Source organism: Heloderma suspectum, chromosome 6, assembly GCF_057233095.1.
Source record: "Heloderma suspectum isolate Gila_16-S chromosome 6, 16-S_ref, whole genome shotgun sequence".
Taxonomy (NCBI): domain Eukaryota; kingdom Metazoa; phylum Chordata; class Lepidosauria; order Squamata; family Helodermatidae; genus Heloderma; species Heloderma suspectum.
The window spans coordinates 7,321,187-7,345,600 of record NC_139463.1 but is presented as its reverse complement, the minus strand read 5'-3'; the positions used below and the strand labels follow the sequence as shown (position 1 = coordinate 7,345,600).

The 24,414-nt window shown below is 51.6% G+C and overlaps 1 protein-coding gene across 3 annotated transcripts in view; it reads left to right on the top strand.

Moving 5' to 3' along the window:
• Positions 1-24,414, top strand: part of USP2 (ubiquitin specific peptidase 2) — a 59,526-nt gene that overhangs the window by 8,330 nt on the left and 26,782 nt on the right. For 2 of the 3 annotated variants that reach the window (XM_084803578.1, XM_084803577.1), the window contains exon 2: positions 1,621-2,411. In XM_084803578.1, coding sequence (XP_084659704.1) covers positions 1,662-2,411 — 750 coding nt within the window. In that variant the 5' untranslated portion in view covers positions 1,621-1,661. Of the gene's footprint in view, positions 1-291; positions 378-1,620; positions 2,412-24,414 lie in introns of those variants that run through there. The other variant, XM_084803576.1, reaches the window with a different exon arrangement.

Here is a 24,414-nt window from a genome sequence, read left to right as displayed (position 1 = left end):
TTGTTTGTGGATTCTTTAGATGACGTTGTGACCCTACCGTTTCGCTTCTGTTTTTAAACTGCACTTTCTGGACTTTTTTTTTTAGAGCAGGGAAAATGCAATATTATTTAAAGAAAATGAAAGAAAATGTTATTTCCATTTGTGTATTTGCCCTATCCTGATATACCGCAGTTCCACCTAGAGGTTGTTATATAGTGGAAAAGCAGGAAAGGAAATGCTCTTTGTGTAGCGCTCAGTTGTCAATTCTGTGACGAAACAGAAAGTAGATGCAGTGGATTAACAGCATTGTGTTGAAAAGCTCCTAGTGCCAAAATGGGTCCATTAAGAAACAAGAGGGAGGTCTTGGCATGCCTGAGATCACATGGAGGTTTGCAGAGGTATGTTTAAAAAAATAAATACAGGCCAATGAGGGCTGTGCTGTGCTGTGCTGACATGATGACTCTCCATTGGAAAAGAAAAATGGGAAACCTGGGCGGGGGGTGGTGGAGGGAGCGGACTGCCTGCTTTGAGGACCTTACAGCCTATAGTATCCAGGAGGAGGGCATGTCTGGCTAACAGGAACCCTGAACAGGAGTACTGGAGTTGGAGGGGATCTTGTAGGTCATCTAGTCCACCCCCCGCTCAGTGCAGGGAATCCAGAGCTGGAGCATCCCAACAGATGGCTGTCCAGTCTCTGCTTGATGACTTCCAGCAAGGAAAAAGCCCACCACCCCTCTAGGTCATGGGTTCCATTGTAGGACTGATCTTCCTGCCAAGACGTTTCTCCTAATGTTCAGCTGAAATCTACCCTCCTGTAACTTAATATCATTAGATCTCACCTGTCCTCTGGGACAGCGCAGAGAGCAAGCCTTCGCCTCTTCTGTGTGACACCCTTCAGGTATTTGAAGAGTGCTATCATGTCCTGGACCCCACTATTCTCTTCTCCAGCCTAAACATACTCATTTACTAATACTCCTATTAGGAATTGAGGGTGCATTACACATTTTGTCACCTAGGCCCGAAACTATTCCCCAGAGACCTAGGTATGCCTTGGTGCCAGTTGAAGGCTTTTTTCTCTGCTTAATTGCCATGCAGGTGGGGGGGGGCAATTGCAGCTGGGGAGGGAAGAGTTTACCCTCCTTACCACATGCTGTAACGTCTCCAGTCCCTGGCATGACAGCTAAGCTTAGAAAAAAATATTTCCCTTGGTACCAATAAACGATTTTTCCTAAGCTTAGCTGCCATGCTAGATCTTTTTTTTTATTGGGAGGGGGGGTGTTTCCAGGAGAAGCACAGGAAGGATTAACCCTCCTCTGTGCAGTCCCCCCCAAATCCCCCCTCTGCATAGCATTAAGCTGGGGGGGGGGAGGAGCCTTTCCATTGATACCAACTGAAAAATTGGGCCCTGAATCTTTTAACTGCCTCCTGGCTCTGCTACACCACCGATCACTTCACATTTCCCTCTCCCAGCTCCAGCTCTGGCTGCCCCCCCCCCCAACTCCAGTGCTCCTGTTCAGGGCTCCTGTACGCATAGAGTGACCCTCGGTGGGCAGCGCAACCCAGGCTCTGTTTGTGGGCCCTCTCACGGCCCAGATGTCGGCCCTCCTCAGCTTTGTGTCCCGGTCTTGTTTTTCCTTCCAGTCAATGCCACCAGTACAGCCCCCAATGCTCCGTCCCTCAGGATGTCCCAGCTCTCCTCGACCTTGAAGCGCTATGTCGACTCTTCCCGCTACCCGGACGCCTCCTCGTACAGCAAGGCCTCTACCAGTTATGGCAACTATTCCTCGTACTCCTCCAACCTCTCTTCCTCGTACCTGGACAAGGAGAAAGTCAGCTACAAGCCCGCCACGCCCTCCAGCTACCTGGCCTCCTCTCACCTGCGGATGTCAGGGGCCACCTCCTCATCCTCATCTTTGAACTACGATGGGGGAGGGCGGCTGCTCCAGCGCCCCGACTCCGGCACCAGGCTGAGCCCCGCTTACGGTCGGGTCCCGGTGAGACCCCCCGGCAGCGGAGGGCTGAGCGGCGGGGCCACCGGCTACTCCTTCGGCAACACCGGCTATGGCACCACCGGCCTGGGCCGGAAAAAATCCACCAGCCACTCAGACTTGGCTCGGGACCTGTCCAGCATGCACCTGTCGTCCGACCCATACCGCGCTGAACCTTCCTCCTCCACCCGCGGACCATTCGTCGCCCGTACCCGCCAGGAGTTGTGCACCCTGCAGGGCCTCTACCAGTCCGCCAGGCGCTCGGATTACGTCAAAGACTATCTGGAGTCTTACAGCCGCAAGGGTGGGCGCTCCCCAGCCCCCAGCCTCCATGGCTCCACCCCAGAGGTCATCACCCCCACACTGCGCCCCACCAGCCGCTGCTCCATTCAGCAGTGGGAGCGGACAGACAGCCGGACCGACATCCTGGCCAAAGAGGCTCCGGTAAGGCGCGCCGGTTGCTTTGGGCATGTTACCTGGGGCGGGGGGGGGGGTATGTGTCACGTGGTGCATTATCTGTGTGACCAAAAGGAAGTGCATTAACCATTTTGCTAAATATGCTATAGAGCACAGCCACAGCCAAACCAAGGGCTGTGCAAGGATTTCTTTTCCATAGGGAATTCCCCAGTTTGGAAAACATGCAAACACACCCCACAGAGCTTTAAGAGTGCAAATTAATTTAATTGGGGCTGCAACGCCGAATGGAATTGTGACTAAGCATGACTATGCCAATGTGCACCAGTTGCTGTGGAACGGGAGTGGGAGGGTATTGTTGCGCTCATGTCTTACTTGGGGGTTTCCCGCAGGCAGCTGGTTGACCACTCTTTGAACAGAGTGCTGGACTAGATGGACCTTTGGTCTGATCCAGGAGGGATCTTCTTACGTTAGATTAACAGATTGATTGATTGATTGATTGATTTAAATTCAGTGGACTAAAGAGGTGCCCTGATTAATTGGGTGCCACCTTTAGAAGACGCATCCTCTCCTAGGTCTGGAATCGGGAATGCCTCTTCTAGCGTGTGTATTCTTTTCGTTCTTCAGAGCTGTTCTTTTTACCCATATGCAAACTGAACTGATTGTCTCTAAGATGTCTTTTAATTTGGAGGCAACCCCATGTCTAATGCCTTCCAAGTTGTCGCTCCAAGTTCAGCATCTGTTTGCTTAATGTTGCACCGTTGTTTGATTTGCGTAACGAATACAGCTTGCAGAATTTGGTTTACTTTGGTCGTGGAAGTAGCTCAGCCGCGATGGCTTCCAGGCAACAGAAGTTCAACGTTTTCTTTTCCCCCACCCCATTTTAGGCTGACTGAGCCAGTTTTTCTGGCTTACCATGGTGTGTAATTATTATGTCTTTAAAATTCTGAATACCTACAGCCCTGCCTTCCTACTTCACAGTTTCTTGGGCTGGTTATTGGCATTTAAGCAAAAGAACAGCCCAGGGATCCAGAGCAGTGCAGAGGTAAACCGTGGCTTGCATGCAACTCTGCATCTGTGGCCTCCACGTCCTCCCGTGCCCTCTGTGTGCAACTTGGCCATGCTGTGAGCAGCCTTCAGCTTCAGGGTCTGCCTTGCAGTGCTGGAGGACTCATCCTGAAGTCCCCGCTCGGAGGCAAGGCAGGTTTGAGCTGCCGTCGTACCCACCTGGTGACACGGTCATGGCACGGTGACCTGCTTAGGTCAGTTGTTCCTGTGGCCAGCCTTTGCCTCGGGCACTCTGTGTTCCCAGCTTAGGGATGCCTGGGTGACAGGCCGTGAGAAATGGCTCCATCAAGGACGGTGTCCAGTCACCCACTACCTCCTCGTGCTGTTTAGGGGTGCAGGGCACACGGGAAGCTGAGTACCCCCCCTAGAGGGAATGGAAACTTCTGTCAGGCATGGATTGAATTCGCTGTGACTCTTACACGTGGAATAGCAGGCTTAAAATTAAAGGAGTAGTTCAGGTTTTTAAGTGCTCTGCACTTCAATCATTTGCAGTGCTCCTGTTAAAAAAAGCACTTAAAAAAAAAAAAAAACACCCGGTGTTGGCCAGAATGTTCATTTGCAGGACAAATGCCTCTCCTCTATATGTCTCTCTCACATTAATAAGCAAGTCCATACGATGAAAATGCTCTTAGGGGCCAAGCTACCTGTGATTCAGGATCCCATGATCAGATAGCCTGAGGTTGTTTTCTTTTACTTAAAATCAGCCATAAAGGGTGGCGGGAGTGGGGAGCAACATGATGGATCAGAGCTCTGGAGATGACACCCTTTAAACCCACCACCCCAGTTGCACCCTTCCCAAAGCAGCTGTTGGTTGCAAAGCCCGGGGGGTGGAAAGACAGGTAAAATACAAGTGCCTGTGTGTTTTTCTACCCCTATCCCCATGTGCACATGGACAATTGATCACATCATGTGTTGTTTGGGCCTATGTCTTGGTGCATGTCTACAGATGTGCATGTGTTTTCCAACTGTTTAACAGTCATTTTCTCCTCAAAACAATCCTGTGAGGTAGACTAGGCTGACCCTAGAATTCACCCTAGAATGCTTTGCTGCTGAGTGGGAATTTTTGAACTCAGATCTCCAGCACTCTCTCCATTACACCATGCTGTTCTCTGACTCTCTAGATTGTTTCACTGTACATGCCAGTTTGCAAAGAAGACTAAGGAATAAGTGTAAAATAGATCGGTGTTATTGTCATCATCCGCATTTTACAGGTGACTGTGGGGAAAACTGAGGCTAAGAGATACTGGCTTTCCTGTGGCCAGCTATGCTGGTGTGTTCCCCCTCTGAAGTGAGACTTGAACCTGGGACTTTCCCCAGCTCACACCCTCTTAGCGGTAGCTCTCTGCACCAAAGTAGATGTGATGCTAGCGATTCCCTTTCTTTAATATCCCAGGTCATGTATTAGAGCCTTCCCAACTCAGTGCCCCTTCCCCAGATGTGCTGGACTACGACTCCCAGCAAGTCAGCTAGGGAGATGATGAATGTTGTAGTCCAAGGCATCTGGAGGGCACTAGTTTGGGGGAGGCTGATGTATAAGATAGGAGCAGCCTGATTTTTAGAGTGAAAGGAGTGCATGCACGTGGGGGCCAGGGATGCTGAACATTCGGCTGCCTACCCCAATATTTGCCTGCCCCAGGCACTTTTCTCCTCAGGGGAGCTAAGGGGAGCTAGGAGGGAAGGAAGAGAACTGAGAAAAGGGGCAGAAAAAGAGCAACTAAAATGATCAACGGTCCGGAGCAAATCCCCTATGGGGAAGGTTACAACATCTGGGACTGTTTAGCTTAGAAAAAAGGCAAGCGAGCTGATAGAGTTCACAAGATTATGCATGGTGTGGAGGAAGTGGATAGGGGGACATTTTTCTCCCTTTCTTATAATACTAGAACCCAAAGGGGTCATCCCATGAAGCTGGTGGGTGGGAGATTCAGGACAGACGAAAGGAAATACTTCTCCACACAGCGTATAAACTATGGAATTCACTTCCACAACAAGTAGCCAGTTTGGATGGCTTTAAAAGGGGGTTGGACAAATTCCTGGAGGAAAAGGCTATCAACGGCTACTAGTCCTGTATGCTCCCTCCGGTATCAGAAGCAGTGTGCCTGTGTACACCAGTTGCTGGGGATCATGGGCGGGAGCAGGGCGCTGTTGCGCTCGTGTCCTGCATGTGGTTCCTGGTCGACAGCTGGTTGGCCGCTGTGTGAACGGTGCTGGACTAGACGGACCCTGGGTCTGATCCAGCAGGGCCCTTCTTAGGTTCTTAAGTAAGCGACAGCACGCCGAAAGGGTTCAGCCCTCCTCACCCTTCTGTTCTAAAACTCCTATCCCACCCGTGCTTAAGCCAGGGGTAAGGAAAGTGTGGTTCTCCAGATGTTGTCGGACTGCAACTCCCATCAGCCTGGCCAATGCTGAGGGATTAGTGGGACTTGCAGTCCAACCACATCTGGAGGACACACCTTCTCTGTGCGTGGCTTAAACCCAGGTCTGCCCTAAACAGACCTCCAAGGCTCCTATCAGTCTCAGTGGGACTTATACACCAAACATCCTGCGTATCTTGCACCCCTAAAGATGAACTGATTGCACATTGCTGCCATGGTTTGCACAGAGAAAGGGCTTGCCTGCCTGCACCAGGGAAGCCCCCCCACACAAAAGCCCGCCCTGCACGAATCCAGACACAGACATGCCTCTGCTTGTGCTGAGGCAGCTGGCTCTGTCCCTGACATGCTCTGGGGAGCTCTGCTGGCCGACCCCGCCCTGAACCTTCCCCAGTTGGCTCCCCTGGGGCCCTGTTGACATGCCAAGAGTTCATGTGTGTGTGTGTTCTCCAGCAAGTATTAAACAATTATACCTGTTACATAAACACTGGGGACCAGTGCCAGGGAGGGAGAGACCGACCGGGAGACAGACCTCATCACAGAGGCTGAGCTCCGCGGCGTCCACCCTTTCACCGCCAGAAATGGCCTGCTGCCCGGGACCTTCCTGGGAAGGCACTGCTGAAGCGAGCGACTTTTCCAGCCGAGTCGGACCCCGGCATGACGAGGCCCGTGAATTGCGGCATTGGGGTTTTAATCCGAGGCAGTTCTCCACCTAGGGCTCGTCCCCCAGAACTCGTTTTCCGCACATGGCATCTCCTATTTCCACTTGCCCACCTTGTGCTTGCACCCAAGAAAGCTCTTGCACGTGGTACCTACGTAGGGTGCCAGTGGCACGTGTTGCGCCATCGCCATGGCTGTGTCATCATCCCAGGCTTAGTAATAGATTAATAACTTAAATACTATAACTAGGTAATGATTCTTATGAGTTGTATCAGTGCTGTTAGCTAACTTTGATTGTCGTGCTCTGGAATACATACATTTGAGAGCACAGTAATCAAAGTTCTAAAAGCAGCAAGATACAACTCATATTAATAATTACCTAGCTAGAGAACTTAGTTATTGCTTTATTACCAAGCCTGGGGGTGAGGGCAGAGAATATGTACAGAGAGAGAACACGTTCTGTCGTTTTATCTTTCATATTGTAAGGGTGCGATCCTATATATGTTTAGACAGAAAAGCGTCCGACAGTTTTTTTCTGTCTAAATGTGCATGGGATGTCTTTTTTCTCTCTAGACATGCATAGGATTTTTTCTATCCAAACATGCACCCTAAGTCACTCTGGGGTAGAGCAGGAAAGAAGTAATACATTATTCTTTCTGAAACAGAGATTGATCTGGGCAGCGGGGCTCTGTTTGTATTGGTGCGCTTTCTGAATTTGTTGTTGTAGATCAGTCATTCAGTCATGTCCGAGTCTTTGTGACCTCATGGACCATAGCACGCCAGGCCTTCCTGTCCTCCGCTCACTCCCGGAGTGTGCTCAAGTCCATATTCATTGCATCGGTGATGCTATCTAGCCATCTCATCCTCTGCCGTCCCCTTCTCCTTTTGCCTTCAGTCTTTCCCAGCATCAGGGTCTTTTCCAGGGAGTTTTCTCTTCGCATTAGGTGGCCAAAATATTTGAGCTTCAGCTTCAGTCTCTGTCCTTCCAATGAGCACTCAGGGTTGATTTCCTTTAGGATGGACTGATTTGACCTCCTTGCAGTCCAGGGGACTCGTAAGAGTCTTCTCCAGTACCACAGTACCAGTACTCCAATACGAATGCAATTGGAACGCTTTCTGAATGCGTGGTACCAGTTGCTCGTTTTCAGGATCAGCGAACGGGGATTCCGGAGAGCTTGGGCTGTCGGCTCAGATGTGAATGGGTGCAGGGCTAAAGAGCCATAGTGATGTTGGGCATTGCATGAGAAGCAGTGCTGGGGTGGAGGAGTTTTTAGATGCCCCGCTCCGCCTTTTGCAGCTCAGGGTTAAGCAGCATTTGACTAGCTCTCAGCTCAGGGCAGAGTTAAGGAGGAAACCAGCAGAGGTGACATCAGCACCCCGCATGTGTTGCCGCCAAGGAAGGCCATTTTGGGACAGCTGATCCAGCTAGCGTTACTCCCTGGGAACAAGGGAGATGTCCCGTCCTTCTTGAAGACTTGCTCCTGTCCTTTTCCTGTGACCTGGGCTCCCATTCCTCTCTGCAGAGCAGCACGGATGCTCTCGTGCTGCAGTGGTAATGCAAGCCAAGCCAAGGTTTGGGCCCAGAACCTGTTTTCCCAGTGTCAGGGTTTACCCTGAGCTCATTGTAGGAGTAATGGAGTATTTCTGAGCATATGCAGAGTGTCTTTTCCTCACTGCTAGTCTATTTAGGGCAAAAGGTATGTTGATGAGAGGGCGTCACCAGGAGCCCTGTGCATGCTGTGAGGATGAGGATTGCCATGTGTATGTGTGTGCTGTGATTATCATTATTATTAATAATAAAATAATAACAATTATTAATAATTCTTATTATTTTTAATAATTCCGTGCAAACACAAAAATGACATTGTGTATGGGATTCAGCATCCTTTGTTTAAAAAGCACGTTTCTAGTCCTCAAGGCTGTTCCGAGGCTGAAGCGGCTTGGAACTGTCTGGGCCACGTTTGGTGCAATCTCAGTGATGGCGGGGGAGGTGGTTGTGGGTTTCAGTGGGAAGCTGCTTGGGACATCTTCGGGGATGCTGTTGCCAGGCAGCAGAAGAGCTTAGAAGGGCTCAGCCTTGGAGATTAAGCCCTTTCCCAACAGTCTGGGCGGTGGGGAGGTCTGTTTGTTTGCTTGGCTGCAGCTAGCCACTTCTATAACCCAGTGAAGTTTCCATGGGGCTTGGCATGTTTGCAGGCAGCCCGTAGTCTAGACAGAGGTGGCGGAGCTCTTAAGCCGTCTTTGCCGAGGCTCCTGTTCTCTTGAATGCACGGGTTGTCTTCTAAACTCCAACCCCCACATCCAGGCTGGTAATTTTCCATTTTAGTCTTCATTCTGAAACTGGCCTGCACTGCAAAGTCCAGGGTGGAGTGGTATCCCCACCTCTTCAGCCTAGGGCCAAGCAGGCATGAAGTCATATTATCCTGTCAAGAAAAGTACCCCTGAGCATGTACAAATATTATTCAGTAGACTCTGCCTCTTCCTCCTCCCACCTGCCTGCCTGGCACTCACTTGCTCGCTCACCTGCCGGGCACAGTCGCTTCTCCCAGATCCCCACACCGGTGCTTCTGCCACTTCTTCCCACCCGCTTCCGCCTCTGCCACCACCTCCCTTTCTGCCCACCCCTGACTCTCTGCTTCCTGGCCGAGCTCAGAGGTTGGGAGAAGTGGCGAAAGTGGGATTGGGGGTGAGGAAGGGGTCTTGGCGGGCAGCGTCACGGGCCTTGGCGGGTGCTGCTCTGCCCGAGGACGCCATGTTGCCGACCCCTGCAGTGGAGAGAAGTGCCTCTGAGCATGTACAGAGTGCCCCTCCTCTGATGACTGAGGAAAGTGCAGCCCCCTCTCGCCTGAAATTAGGAAGCAGGGTTGTCTTTTCCGGGGACGGAGAGCAGGGCTCCAGTCCAAACCGGAGGCCTGGCAAATCTCTGTTGCTGAAAGCACACACACACACACACACCCCTGAGCGCAGCCTCCTCCTCCTCCCCCTCCCTTGCCAGCATTATGAGAACAATCCAAAATTATGGCTCACTGGGAGAGGGGATTTAATGATAAATCACTTGTGGTGTGACAGCCATCCACTTCCACTGCAAAATCTTATTCTGGTTCTCCATCCCTGACCATATCTGCTTTCACTACAGTTTACCCCTGTTCATACCCAGTTCACCATCCTATGTGGTTGTGGTTTGAACCCTGGCATTCCACATTTAAGAAATGGACGTCTTGGGTCTGCATCAGATTTTCCCATTAATCCCCTTTGCAGACATATCTTTTCAGGGAGCCACCTCTCTTGCTGCTCCTCTTCTGTCCTTTCCCTCTGTTCCCCAAACCCTCCCGCCCCGCACTGCACCACTTGGTTGATTTGCAGCCCAGAAACTTCCCCCTTGGTCTCCTCCACTCCCCCTGCTTGGTTCCACCCTCTCTGCTTTTGGCTGGCAGCTGAATGCATCATGCATGCACAAGGGTCTGCCAAGATGCCAGGCTGCTGCCCGCCTCTCCCGGCTGGCGTCACCCACGCCCCCTCACACGGACACGCACGCCATCTTGCTCCGTCTGGGAAAGACACTGAGAAGAGGGACTGGGGTCTGGGGAGAGGGGATTGGCAGGGAACCATCCTTGTAAGGGCAGTTATCATTTTCACCTGTACACAGGGGAGGGCCCCTGAGGAAGAAAAGGGGACAGCAGATGCAAATGGCAGGGGGATAAGAGCGCTTTTGTCCTGCCCGCTGCAAAGTTCTTCCTTTCTGGGCAGGTGCGAACATAGGTAGACTTGTGTGTGCCTGTGCGCTCGCTCACCTTTTGGGTTGGTTTGCTTCCCAGCACAACTACGCAATGGTGAAATATGTCAATATCGCTCCCAGACCCATTCACCACAAGCCGATAGCAAACTCACAAGAATATTAAACGGGTGAATATTAAATGGCTCTTATGTACCGGTCTCCTACTTGCAGGTGTAGTTTGGCTAGCATCTGTCTCACATTGTCTGCTAATTTTTTTTTTACATTTTACAGCCAAGAATGCCCAGTCTCTGGGGGTGCTTCTAGAGAGACTGTTATTGCGCAATTGCCTTACCTCAAACACAAAATTTTACAGGGGGTCCAGATGACATCAGCTCCTATGTGTAACCCTTCCGTGTTTCCCCACCACTTCATCTGTCTTTTTTCTTTAAAAAACACCCCACAAATGTTACAGAGGGAAAGGCGGACTACCTGCACGATGCCTTCAGACTGGTGGCATTAGGAGCTGTCTATGTGGACACACCCAGAACCTCTTTAATTCCCTGTTTTAAAAGGTTAAAATGCCTCTCCAGAGGCTTAGTTACTGGCAGTAAGCTCTTCAAGCTAAAATATGCTGGTGTTTTGCCCCCGCATCCTAGTGGTGGGTCCTGCCCACCACTAGGATGCGGCCCCCGAGAGCTTCTCCAATGAAGTTTGACACCCCTGCTGTAATAGTAGTTAAGGTGTACTTCATCTGTTTCCGGTGATTCCAAGTGTGCGGGCTTTTTGTTTTAAGTCTGAGGACTTAAGAAACACTTTGCTGGCCGAGGTCAGGGTCCAACCCAGCCCAGCACTCTTTTGAAAGAGCCCCAGCAGCCAGTGGGCATTAGGGGGTCAGCCAGAAACAGGCTTTTGTTCCATGGGTGGATCTCTGGCCACTTTCTCCCCAGCCCTGGTCTAACATAAAGAACAGCCAGAGCCTGAGAAAGGAAAGTGTTGCCCCTCTTCAAAGCAATTCAGCCTTGAGCTCAAGTGTCCTGACTCCCTCCTGCCCCCCACCATATGGTAAAGCCCATGCTGGCTGAGGGATGACGGGATTTGCAGTCCAGCACATACAGAGGGTACCAGGTTAGGCCAGGCTGCACTCGCCCCTTGAAGGAGGCTGAACGTAGGAGTTGCTTTGACACACAGTCCATGGAGGTCGCCTGGGTTTTATGGCGGCCCAGGATGGATTCCCTCTGCTGCCTGCTGGGGAAGCTATTTGGTAACCGGATACAGCCGTGCCTGGGGCTATGCAGGGGAGTTGAGTTTAATGGCCCCTGCTGCTTATTTTCCGGTCTTGGTTTTTGATTGTCCAAGCCAGGAAGCCATCTCAGAATAGTTTTTAAAGAGGAATCAATTAAGGTATAAATTGCAATGCAAATTTTCTGGGAAGGATGCATGTGCGTGTGTGGGATGGGTGTGTGTGTGTGTGTGTGGTCTGGGGGTGTGGTATGGAGAGAGGCTGCAGCCTCCTATGGACAGGATTGCTTTCTGTGCCATGGGTCACGCTAGTTAGATGTGATCGTGATGCCAAGTTACTACCTCTGCTGGATGGTCTGCTATCCGTGTAGCGTTGGCACATGACCAGCAGCGGTGTGGTGTAAAGGTAGTTTAGCGTTTTGCTTCTCTTCCCCCCGGCACACTTGGAAGGGACAGCAAGAGCATAAAAACTGCTTTGCTGGATCAGACCAATGTCCTTCTAGGGGTTCTCCCCATGTCTGGCTGCAGCCAAACTGGAAGCTCATAAAGCAAGAGCACAAAGATCATAGGAACGTCAAAAGAGCCCCGCTGGATCAGGCCAAGGGTCCATCCAGTCCAGCATTCTGTTCACACAGTGGCCGACCAGCTGCCCATCGGAAACTCACAAGCGGGACAAGAGTGCAACAGCACCCTCCCACCCATGTTCCCCAGCAACTGGTGTACGTAGTCATACTGCCTCTGATACTAAAGGCAGCACATAGCCATCAGGACTAGTAGCCATTGATAGCCTTCTCCTCCAGGAATTTGTCTAACCCCCTCTTTAAAGCCATCCAAATGGGTGGCCATCACTATATCCTGTGGTAGTGAATTCCATAGTTTAACTATGTGCGGTGTGGAGAAGCCCTTCCTTTTATCTGTCCTGAATCTCCCATCACTCACCTCCATGGAATGACCCCAGGTTCTAGTCGTGACCCTCAACGCCAGCTTTCCCCAACCTGGTTCCCTCCAGCTGTGTTGGACTACAGCTCCCAGCATCCCCCAGCCAGCTCTAAGCTAGTGCCCCACACGCACACGCACTCACACCCGGACTCAAATTTTAATTCTAACGCTTCCTACAAAATAATCATGGAAAAATCGTTAGAACCCAAGAATAATGGTAAAATAAGCCGTCCAGCAAATAATCTAAAACAAAGTTAGAATAACATTTATGAGGATGGCAGCGGCAGTAAAATCTTTAAAAACAGCAAGCAGAAAACACCCACTGAAATAAATCCATCTTCATATCCCAGCCAAACGAAATGAGCAAAGTGGTGGAGCTGGGCAGACCTCTCTTGGGGGGCCGCTCCAAACCCCGAGCCAAGGAAGTGCTGTTGTTTTTTGTTTCGTTTTGTTATAATTGAAAATAACATTTAAAAAGAAGGCTCCATCTCTTGTGCTCACATGCAGTGCGACAGCAGAGGGGGGACCTGGAGAAGGAAGTAGTAGGCTGAAACGGGGTGGGGGGCAATTCTTGCGATACTCTGTTCCCAGGCCATGTTTAGGGCCTTGAAGGTCAAGAGACCGGCCCCTTGAACTGGATGCCAGAAACAGATTGGCAACCAGCATAGATCATGAAGGATCCAGACGATGTGATCCAATGTGCTGCCGGCGTCACTCGGCGTCACTCGTTCACCTTGGCCACCGTATTCTGGACCAACTAAAGTTTTGGAGACACCTGCAAGGGTACCTCCATGTAGAGCCCGTTACAGTAATCTAACCTGGAAGTGGCTCCAGAGCAAGGGACTTTTTTTGGCCCTTTTCAATCTCCCTCTTCTACACAGTCATTAAAGGCCCCCCAGAGACATATGCTTACCCTGCAAGGCAGCCACGCAGGGGCTGCAAGGGCAAACGAGGTCTGCCTTAGCCTCATTTGCCTCCACTGCTGCCTCAGGGACGCCTCCTCTTCTCCTCCTGTTCCATCTGTAACTTATCTGCTAGGAATCTTGGCCATCTGAGACTTGGAGTGGAGGGGGCCACCTCCCTGCTTGGCAGAGAGCTGTCCCAGCAGCTGTTTAAGACGTTACAAAGCTAGGAAAGCAATCTCTCTCGTTTGCCCACCTGTGCTGGCTTCTACATTACACAGGACTCTTCAATTTGTTGTTTTAAAAAAAGGATTAGAATTTAGACCAGGGAAGCCTTCCTGGGTTCTTGTAATCGGAGATACTGAGAGAGAATCCTCACTGTTATCTCTGATCGTGGGTCATATATAACAGCAGTGGATGCAAGTGGGAGACTCACCAGCACGGCACGTCTTCCCATTGTCCCCCAGCTGAGACAAATTGATGGAGGGATGGGCTATGGGTGGCTGCTGAAGAACCTCCATGTCCAGAGGTAGTGTATCTGATCGTGAGACGCTGGAGAGAGACCACCAGGGAGCAATGGTGTAGTTCGGTAAATTTAGACACTGGACATAATCGTTAGATGTCCATGTGTATGTGAAACATACAGCCGGCGTTTCTCCCCCTGCCCCCTGCCACCACCATTCCACGCTTTACAAGTGCTTCAACATTTCTGACACGTTACAATAACTGTTTGCCAAGTTGGATGCATTTTTTGAAACAATCCTCTGAGCATGTGCAGTTTTGCATTTTAAACTCCCTTAAATCATAGCACCCTCGAAACAACAGGGTTAAAATGGAGCTTGCTTCTACTGCCCTGATTCTCTCATCACCTGCCACTCTCTGGGTGGGTCGGGGTGGGGGTACTCTGGCTGCACCCTTGCCAGGGGTGGGGGACTGCTGCCTTCCTCCCCCGCTGCTGAGTTTCCCAGAGGCATCCAGCTGGACAACCATCCCTCTGGATATTTCTTGTCAAGCTCTCCTGCAACAAGCCCGTTTGGAATGAATGGGGGGGGGGACCAATGGCTCAATGGCTCTTCATGGCTGTATTTGGGGCTCCCCCATGGCCATCTTGGGCACACTTAGGGCCACCTAAACAAATGTGCGCACAATCTGTCTGTCTCTCTGTCTATATGATACTCTGAGTGTCTAATACGAGATTAGCGAGTTGTGTGCGTTTCTGGAATCACAACTCTGTGTGGACAGCAAGCTTGCGTCCCTGCCACAAGCACAATCTCATCCCATGCTGAGCAATTTGTGTACTGTTTTAGAGCCTAATTACTTTTTCTGCCTATTGCTTGGCTCTGTGTGTACAGTCTAACAATGCACCGTGCGCACACCTCAGTTTTGTCTGCGTATGGGAGCATTTGTGTCTCCTTGTGCGTCAGCTGTCCAATACACGACCGACACCCCCTTGTGCACTTTTATCTCTGTGCTCACAGACTGCGTTAACTGGAGTGACAGCGGCATGCTGATCAGGGTTTAAAATTCCTGTAGATAAATAATGCTGCAAAAAAAAATCCCCCACGCACAACCCAACACCCTGCCTCCCTGGATTTATTTTTAACACTGCCCAAAATAGCTCTGCCTCATCCAATCCAAGCTAAAGTTAGTTTCCCTGCAGTGTCGGCACAAAGAGATTTGTTGGAGGATGGAGGAGGGTTGGAGGCAATGCAAAACGCATTGAGCAGGGCTTGATTTATTAAAAGAGAAAGGCAGATGGTCTGTTCTGTTTTTCAGAAGCTGTACAGCATGCTTTGCTTTCTTGCCCCAGATATGTGGAAGTTGGCTGCAATGAGCAAAGTGCACTCTGGGCAGGCCCAGAGGCACTCTTTCTCCATCCAAGCAGTTCCAGATTAGGCTTGATGTGATGTTCTTATTGTTACTGCTGCTGTTGTTGTTGTTGTTGTTATTGTTATTATTATCCTTCCTTGGAGAAGACTCAAGGCATCTCTTACAACAAGAATTAAAACATACAAAAATTAAAACAATTTAAAACAGCTAAAAACAATTAACAATACAATTCCAGAACCCAATAAAACAACTAAATTAAGACGCCCATCACATGTTATCAAATATCTGTGAGTAGAGGAACGACGGAACCTGGTAATGAAAGGATAACAGTGTGGGATCCAGGCAGAGCTCACTGGGTAGAGCATTCCATAATTGGGAGCCACCACAAAAGGACCCTATTTGTGTTTTGTTGAGAAGAGGGTTGGGAGTGGGTTCACCCCAGTTCAAATTTAAGCCCAAACCAAGGATCGCTGAGTCAGCAGTCCTATACACGCTTACCAGGACTCAGAGCAAGCTGTATCAAACGTAGTGGAATTTACATCCAAGTAATGACTGTGAAGATTGTGCTGTGAGTGAAGTAAACATGGAAATGGCCGACATTTGCCTTGGGAAATTTTTATTCATTGACCCGAGGTGTTCCACTTCTGTTACTCAGTATTTGTGACACTAAAATGTTCTTGCCTTTAAATCACGAACCTGGGTTGAGGAAACCAGCCTGCTGTAGAGTTTTGCGTCGGGGTGGCTTATTTATGTTATTTATTTATTGCATTTATATCCCGCCTTTTTTCCTCTTGCAAGGAACCCAATGTGGCTTACATTATCCTCTTCCTCCTCTCCATTACATCCTCACCACAACAACCCTGTGACATAGGTTGTGCTGACAGTCCGTGACTGGCCCAAAGTCACCCAGTGAGCTTCCATGGCTGAGTGGGGACTAGAACCCAGATCTCCTAGTTAGCTTGGAAGTAGAGCTATACCAGAGATGGGCAGATTGAAGCTTGTGGGATCTACTTTGGGGTTTCTTTGTTTTTTACTAAATCCCCACAATCCATCAATTGGAACTTTTTGGAAACAATTGGAAATTGAAGTTTGCTCAGTGGAGCAGATGTACACTTAGAATTAAAGAAGGATAAAGAGTACCACTGAGCATAGACAGCCCAGGAATCAGAAGTCAAAAACCCTTGCCGATATACTACAAGCAGAGATGTGGGAGGGAGAATTTTCCAGTGCTTTACTTTTCCACAGAAAAATTTCCATTTTGTAAGTTCATTAGTAAAAAGGAACATATGCCAATTGCAAATACATTATTAGGGAAGCTTGGCTGTTTCAATTGATGTTTTTCAATTAGATTACATATATGCCATTGAAACACATATATGCCTCTAACTAATGAATAGTGACAGTGAAACTGAAGGTGCCCCAACAACTTCAGTGGAAGAGAGTTGAACTCTGCTGAAATAGATGAGCCGTTGCCAGCATATCATGCACATTTCTTTGGGTTGCTAAAATAAATTTCTGGGTCAACAGTTTCCAGTAGCTTTGTTTTTTTCCTTAAATATAAACAGTGTAAGGGAAGTATGTCTTTAAATGTTTACAAGTATTCCAATTAAAAACATTCTACATAATATAACTTTTGAATTACATTAATTAGGCTTTAATTTTCCTCCCTTAAATATTTCAAATATTTGTGGTGCATGGGGACAAAAAATTAACAGGGAGTTCTTTTTTTCCAGCTTTGTTTACTAAATACAGGTAAAATAAACATGCTAACTTAGATCTCTCCAGGACAAGGGAGGGCAACTTGTTGCTGTCCAGATGTTTTGGCCTACAACTCCCATCAGCTCTAGCCAGTGTAGGCAACGGTGAGGTCTGATGGGAGTTGCAGGGCAAAACATTTGGAGATGCCACAAATTGCTAACCGTTGTTCCAGGGCAACAACAGAACATTTTCAAGTATCAACTGAAAATTTTCCTATGCAAATGAACCTAATTTGCACTGGAAAAATTTCCAATAGGAGCTGATTTTTTTCCCCAATGCAAATGACCCTATGCAAATTAACTTAATTTGCACCAGAAGATTTTCAAACTCAACATTTTCTGGAAAAGCCCCATCACTGACTGCAAGTCACCCAGAGATCTACTAGTAGATCCTGATCTACCTTTGCCCACCGTTGAACTATGGGGGAGCGAGCTGATAGTGTACTAACTTGAACCTGGAGCAAATCCTCGTTAAATTAGCCCTTGCTTTAAAAAAAATAATAATTATTTCTTGTTCTTAAATTGTGTTTGATATTTTTTCCCCATTTGTTGCAAGCCACCTCCTGAGGGTTTTCCCTGAAATGCGAAATATAAAACTACCGAATAAAAGAAATAGAGTTTAACACTGTGTTGCTTTTCTAAAAGGAAACGGCACTTTTCTTACGTAGAATGTTACTGTTTGGTTGATGAGTATGTTTTTTATAAGGCAGAATCCTCGTATACCTTTTAAATATTCTGCGTGGTGGTCATTCACGACATTTATTCAAGTGGATGTGCCAGTGGAACTCCCATCATGAAAAGAAAAAGTGGCCATGCTCTCTCAGGTGACTGGGGACCGAGCGTGAGATGGAGGGTAAAGAGTTGCCATGATCCTGGGTCATGAAAAACACTCTTGCTTACAACCTTCCAAAACTTCATCCTGAATTTTGAAAGCATCTGATGCGAACAATGGAAACTTACCAGTGACAATTGGATCAGTAACGGGGAATTTTATAGTTTTGAGTTGGGCTCCCAACAGGTTCCGTCTGGAAATGTAAGAAGTCAGCCGAGGAACAGGATGTTGTGATTCCTGAAGGAGATGTGTGGCTTTGAAGGAAAGGCCAGGAGCCCAGACAATACAGTTGGTGCACCTGCAAAGAGCTTCCCCTACTTCTGTGCCTCACCTTTCCTCTCAGTGTAAACAAGGGTGCCTGGCAGAGGGTAGTCTGTCAGAGGGCGTGCATCACTGCAGAAGAAATGCTTGCTGAAATCCAAGCTGACACTGAATTAGACCTCAGGCACAACACAGAGTGCAGGCATCGCTGCAACATGTGGAGATGACCCAGCATTCCACGTAGCTGGTGAAAAGCCCACCAAAGGGTCATTGCTCACCTTCTTGGCTCTTTTGTAAGGATGGCAGCTTTTGCCCCCTTCCATAATGCAAGGTACGTTGGTTGCTGTGCATGCAAATAGGTCTGAGGAGAGGCTGGGGATTGGTGCAATGGCTGCCAATGTCGCAAAGGCACAGATGTGTTGGGGAGCAGGCACCGCAACAACCCTCCCGATTTGGTGACGTCTTTGCGTGCATCTTGGAACAACCACGTTTTCTTTCCAGCGCTGCTGCCGCCTTGCGGCATGTGGACTTGGGGAAGTCCCTTAGCCCTGCTGTTGAGCTTCTTGAAAAAAACACTGGGGTTTAAATGCAGGATTTCACACACACACACACACACACGCACGCATATGCATCCTTCCCGTCTCAGTGATACAGTTTAGACGCCCGGTCTTATTGGGAGGGCGGGAGCCTCTTAGACGGTAATGTACACTGGACGTGGAGTAAAGCAGGCTTCCTCTGCTTGGAGGCTCTCCTGCTCATTCTGCTGGGCGCGTCCCTGAACATCCCCCCCCCCCCCCGCCCCGTGACGCCGCTTCTCCTCCCCCATCAAAAAAGAGAAGACTGGGGAGAAGTGCTGAGTGCTCATCTTGCGAAGATAAGAGCCATCATGCCACCCAGGAGGAAAAATTGCAGCCCTTCCTGCGCGCTCAGCGTCTGGCGTGGGGTTTCGTTTTATGCCCTGGGCCTGTTGAGCCAGGTTGCTACGCCGCGCGGGCGTACCTGAAGCGCGCAGAGCCGCCCCTCGCGCTCCCCCTGGCTGCCCCCCCGGAAGGCGCCCACAGCCTTGGCCGTCCGCGCCCCCCTCGAGGGAGCCCTCCCGTGCGGGCTGCCCGGGCATCTGCTCCACCCGCTCCGCTTGATGTCAGCGCCGCCCAGGTGCCGTCAGCGAGCTCGGCGCGCGGCAGCGGCTTCGCCGGGGGCGACAGCGCGGCGGCGGGGCCGGGTGGCGCAGACCCTCGGGGGGCCGGGGGGCCGCGCAGAGCCAGCGTGGCGTCCCAGACCTGAGCGTGGCGGGTCCCGACGCCCGCGGGCGCCCAGAAGAGCCCGGCGAACTGTCCCCGCGCTCTGACATCGCTCCTGCATCGCCAGGGTCTCCCTTGACCGCCCCGGGTCCATCGCTGCTCCTGAAGGTCCGTGCCTCGCCCTCCAAGCCGGCAGGCGCGGAGCGGAGCCCGCTGAAGTCTCCGCATCTTCGCCGCCTCCGAGAGAAGGGCCGCGTGGGGGGAGAGACGGGGTGGCCGTGGGCTGTCGCCCTGCAGCATGCGGAATTCCTACACGGTCACCCTCCCTGAAGGGCCCCCCGCCTCGCCTTTCCCGGGCACGCCACGGGACTCGCGGACCAAGACGCAGATGCCTGGATCCCTGCTGGTTTCAGCCTTCGTGGGTCTGGTGCTCCACAAGGCGAAGGTACGCCCCCCACCCGCGGGCGCGCTTCTGGCCATGCACGCCCAGCCTCGCTCGTGACCCCTTCGCTGGCTGTGACCAGGGGCCGTCCCCAGCTGGTGGGGCAGAACCACCGGCTGTGGGGGAAACGCGGGGAGGGGGCGGCCTCGTGTCCCGTGCGTCGGGGGCTGCTTGGCAGGCGGTGCACGGACAGGGATAGGCAGCTAGGGCGGCTTCCGCGGAGCCCGGGGTCCTCGCCTGCGCTCCGCCACTGGTTTTGCTCCGAGGGCTTGGGGCAGCTGCTAAATCTTCCAGCCTGTGAAGCGAAGCGAAGGCGCTGCCCGCCCTTAGCAAAGCCAGAAGGCAGAAAGAACATTATTGTGGCTCTTACCTCCTCATCCCCCTAAAGACAGGAGGTCTGTGTAGGAAGAGGCCGTTGCTCGGTTGGGGAGCACCAGCTTTGCATGCCAGAGGCCCCAGGTTCGATCCCCGGGATCGCCAGGTAACGCTGGAAAAACTCCTGCCTGAAACCCCAGAGAATCGCTGGCTGCCACCGTGGACAATTCTGAGCTGGGTGGGCGAGTAGCCGAGTCCCGTAGAAGGCGGCTTCCTATGTTCCTCCCATCTGCCGGAGCAGGAGTGGGGGGCGTACCCTCTCCAGTACCACGATTATCAGTACGGGGGCACAGCACCCACTTGCTGTCGAAAAGTGGGAGGTCCGCAAGAACTAGAGGGGGCAAGGAGACCCCCCCCATCCCTCGTTCCGGTGGAAGATGGAGTTTGCAAGAGTCTCATGCGATTGTGGAAAGGACTGCCAAGCCGTCGGTTACTCCCCACAACCGCTTCACCTCTAAGTGTTTCCGCTGTGCGACCGTCCCACGGGTGTTGCCCACAGAGGCTCCATTTTGAGAGAGGGGGCAGCTGGAAGGGGGGTTGGGGGTCAGGACATCCGTGGTTCTGTTCTCACCTTTGGGGCGGCGAGGGGAGGCAGATCGGGATCTACCGGAAGCGCCCTGAGTGTTTCGACAAGGTAATTTATAAAAAGCTGTCCCAGCCTACTTTTCCACCGTTGCTGAAAAAGAACGCTCGGGAGAAAACCAGGAGCAGATTGTTGTGTGAAAGGAAAGGACTCGTGAGCTTGGCTCTGGTGCTGAACACAAATTCCTGGGCTGAGCATGTGCTCCGAGGCACCCCGCTCCTTAATTCTTCACATACGTCCTGCCCCCTGAGCCAGTATTTTGCACCTGGCTACGGCTGGCGGACCTCAGGGTGCTAGTAAGGCAGATCCTGCAAGCTTGACGTCCTCCCACCCCTGATCTAGGGGGAACATTCTCAGAGAACTTCCCGCAGATTAGTTAGCCTTTTGCCTTCTGATGTCTCCTGTCACACTCAAAGCCTTTCAGTGCATACTCTTATGTATGGCGTGCGTGTGTGTGTGTGTGTGTGAGAGAGAGAGAGAGAGAGAGAGAAACTGCATTCTGAATGCAAGGTGTGGTCGATATTCCAGGTTAATTAAAATGGAGCATGCAGCGGAGATCTTATGGCATAGATCTGGAGAGGGAGGAACGGGCGCCAGGACTCCTGGGTTCCCCAGCGGTGGTTGGGCGTCCTTTCCCTCCCCCTCCTCTGCGCAGTTGGAATCTCCCTGGCCTCGTTGGGCCGGCGCCCTTGGGGACGCCTTTGTTCCGCCCTTACGTAACGGGCTCCCTTCCGAGGCGGCCCCGGTGGCTCGGGGCAGGTCAGCGCCTTTGTCGGCCCGGGGAATGGGGCCGGGGCTGTTACGCAAGAGCTGTCAGAGCCTCTCGCCCTCTGCGCAGCCTGGAGCCTCCTCGGCTCCGGTGTGCTCAGCCACAAGCAGCTGGGGCCGGAGCGCTCCGATCGGAGCCTGCTGGGGAAGGAAAGAGGCGACCGCTGGCCTGTCAGGAGCGCGGAGGGAGCCTGGGCCGGGCCGCGTAGAGCCGGGCTGCTGCCGGGCTAGGAGGCACCAAAGGAAGGGGAGGATTTCCCCTCGTGCCGGCGGTCCTGTGCACCTGGGTTTGCTTCCCTGGGACAAGGGCGGGGGAACGATGGGGCGCGCGCTCTTGTGCCCCCGCCAAAACAGCGCTCCGTCTCTAAAGCAAGGGCCGTCGGGCTCGCGCCGCCCTGGACAGTCGTGGAAACTGGCCCGTGGCCGGCTCTGGCTGGACGGCACGACCTCCTGCCCCCAGTGGACGGACGCAGCTCGACTGACCCCAGTTGAGCGCCGTGTGCCTTGGTGAAGCCCACGGACTGTGCCAAGCCATGCACGGCACAAGGAACCACCCACACGCCGGAAGGCTGGCTAAACGGAAAAGTCGGCTTGCACGCTTTGCCGGGAACGGGGGTGGGTGGGGGCAGAATGAATCCTTCCTCGTTCAGCGGTGCAGGAGGGGTAGCTGCAGAGCTGAGCTTGCGCCCGAACCCATTTCCAATGTAAGAGTGCACCTTGGGACGTTTAAATGCAAGAAGGGCCCTGCTGGGTCAGACCCAGGGCCATCTAGTCCAGCATTCTTTTCACACAGCGGCCAACCAGCTGCCCACGGGAAGCCCACAAGGGCAACGGCACCCTCCTGCCCATGTTCCCCAGCAGCTGGTGTACATAGGCAGACTGCCTGCCTCTGACGCTGGAGGCAACACATCGCCGTCAGGACTAGTAGCCACTGAGAGCCTTCTCCCCCATGATAAGGATAAGGACCCTCCTTGTCCTTGAAATGAGTGGGAGACCTCCACTGAACACATGCAGACCTCCCGCCAGCGAGCTCCCACACAGCTGGGGTGAGAGTTGGGGCTGCAGCTCTGTAGAAGAGCGCCTCCTTTGCATGCAAAACGTTCCAGGTATGATCCCTGGCATCTCCAAGCAGTGCGTGAAAAGCACGCCTCGGCCCCGTCTGAAACCCTGTAGAGTTCATTGTAGACCGTTCAGGGTTTCGGACTACAGCTCCTATAATTCCTGTTGGCTGTGCTGGTTGTGGCTGATGGGAGTTGTAGTTCAAAACGTGTGGAGGGCACCAAGTTGCCTACTCCTATGCAGACAATACTAAAGCAGGTCAGTCCATGGTCTGACTCAGGTTAAGGCAGCCTCCTGTGGTCCGATGGGAGTTCAGGGTTTCTGAGTCACAAAGAGTGACTCCCAGATGTGCAGATTGTAAGCGTACAATGCCAGGTAACTGCATCGTAGGTCCCAGAGTGTGTGTGTGTGTGTAAGATTGGGAACACTATGAGATTTCCTAGTTGCTCCGGTCTCCCTTTCCTAGGCCAAGCTGCAGGTGCTTCAGGGAAAAATACAGCTTTCCCCCACCAGCCCTCTCCTCCTTCCTCTGCAGTTGTGGGGGCTGGGCTGTTCATCTCAGACCTGCCTCCTGCCCAAAGCGGAGGAATGCCAGCTGGCTCTTCCTGCATGCCTTGGAGATGTGCCGTTCCCCAAAATGCTCTCAGTTCCTGGTCCTTCTCTTGAGGAATTTCCTCTCCACTCCCTTGGGCTGGGAAAAGCCTTGGGAAAGACACCAATGAGACAGGGCTGGGCCATTCCAGAGAGCTTCAAATGTTAGACGGCCTCATCCCGGCCTTTCCGAAAGTGCTCATTCCTTGACACGCTTCCCCTCCAACTGCCTTTGCCATTTGCCTCCTCAGTCCCCGCTCAGAAAAGAAGACGGGTCTTCGTTTTCAGGTTTTATCTTTGACTGACTGATCCTGACAGCCAAATCCAATGCAAATGTGCCTTGATGTCAACAGAATGTCCTTTCTCGGGACTGCACTTTAGGATCGCAGCCCCTAAGCTGATGCCTGCTAAGGATCCTTCCGCCTTGATTGTTTTTAGTGTAATAATTGAGCAGTGGCTAATTACTCAATTGCTATTCAGGATCCAGGCATTGACCTGGTTCGCACGTAACCCAGAGTATAGGTTGAGAATGGGTTGTCACTGAATCATGGGTTGTTGTTACGTGCGAACCTTGCACTGTGGTTTAACTATGGAGTGGTTAACCATGAACAACCCAGAGTTCACAACCCAACAGCAACTCATGGCTTCTCTTCCTTTGGGGCTAACCACCCATACTTAAACCATAGTGCAGGATTCACAAGTAACGACAAGCCATGATTCAACAACAATCCATACTCAACCTGGGTATGGGTTGTTGTTACGTGTGAACCAGGTCATTGTTTCTGAAAGTTGCGCTTTTCTGTTGCTGGGATATGTCGCATTTTCTCAGCACTCGGGGACGGGGTGCATGTTTTCAGTGCAGGGTAAATACAGTTTGTTCCTCTCAACTAGCATTTTCCCCTGCCACCTCCCAATTAGCATCTGTTTTGTACTTCATTTAGGGCAGGGGTGGGCAACCTGCAGACTGCATGCAGCCCTCAGAGGCCACCTGCGTGGCACACCACGGGCGCCCAGCCACCACCCCATTCCCCTCACACAAGGCAGGAAAGGAGGTTACACCACATGCCCTGTTTCCTGGCAGAATCAGCCTCTGACCCGCCCACCAAACATCTGTTTCATGGGCTGGTGGGAGCCCAATTCTGCCAGGAAACGGGGTACGCGAGGATCACTCTCCAAAATAGGGCATGTGGGGGTGTCCCAACTTTACAGTGATCTGGTGCTGGTGCCACCCCAAAAGGCATCACATCTGGGCTTCACATGTCTCCCAGGCAAGGGGCACAGCTCATGAAGGACAGCAGTGGTGCAATCCTGTGCATGTTTAGACAGGAAAAAGTCCTACAACGCTCAGCATGAGTTGTTGGAGCAGAGCTGGCTGGGAGCTCCCAGCTGGGGCATGCTGGGA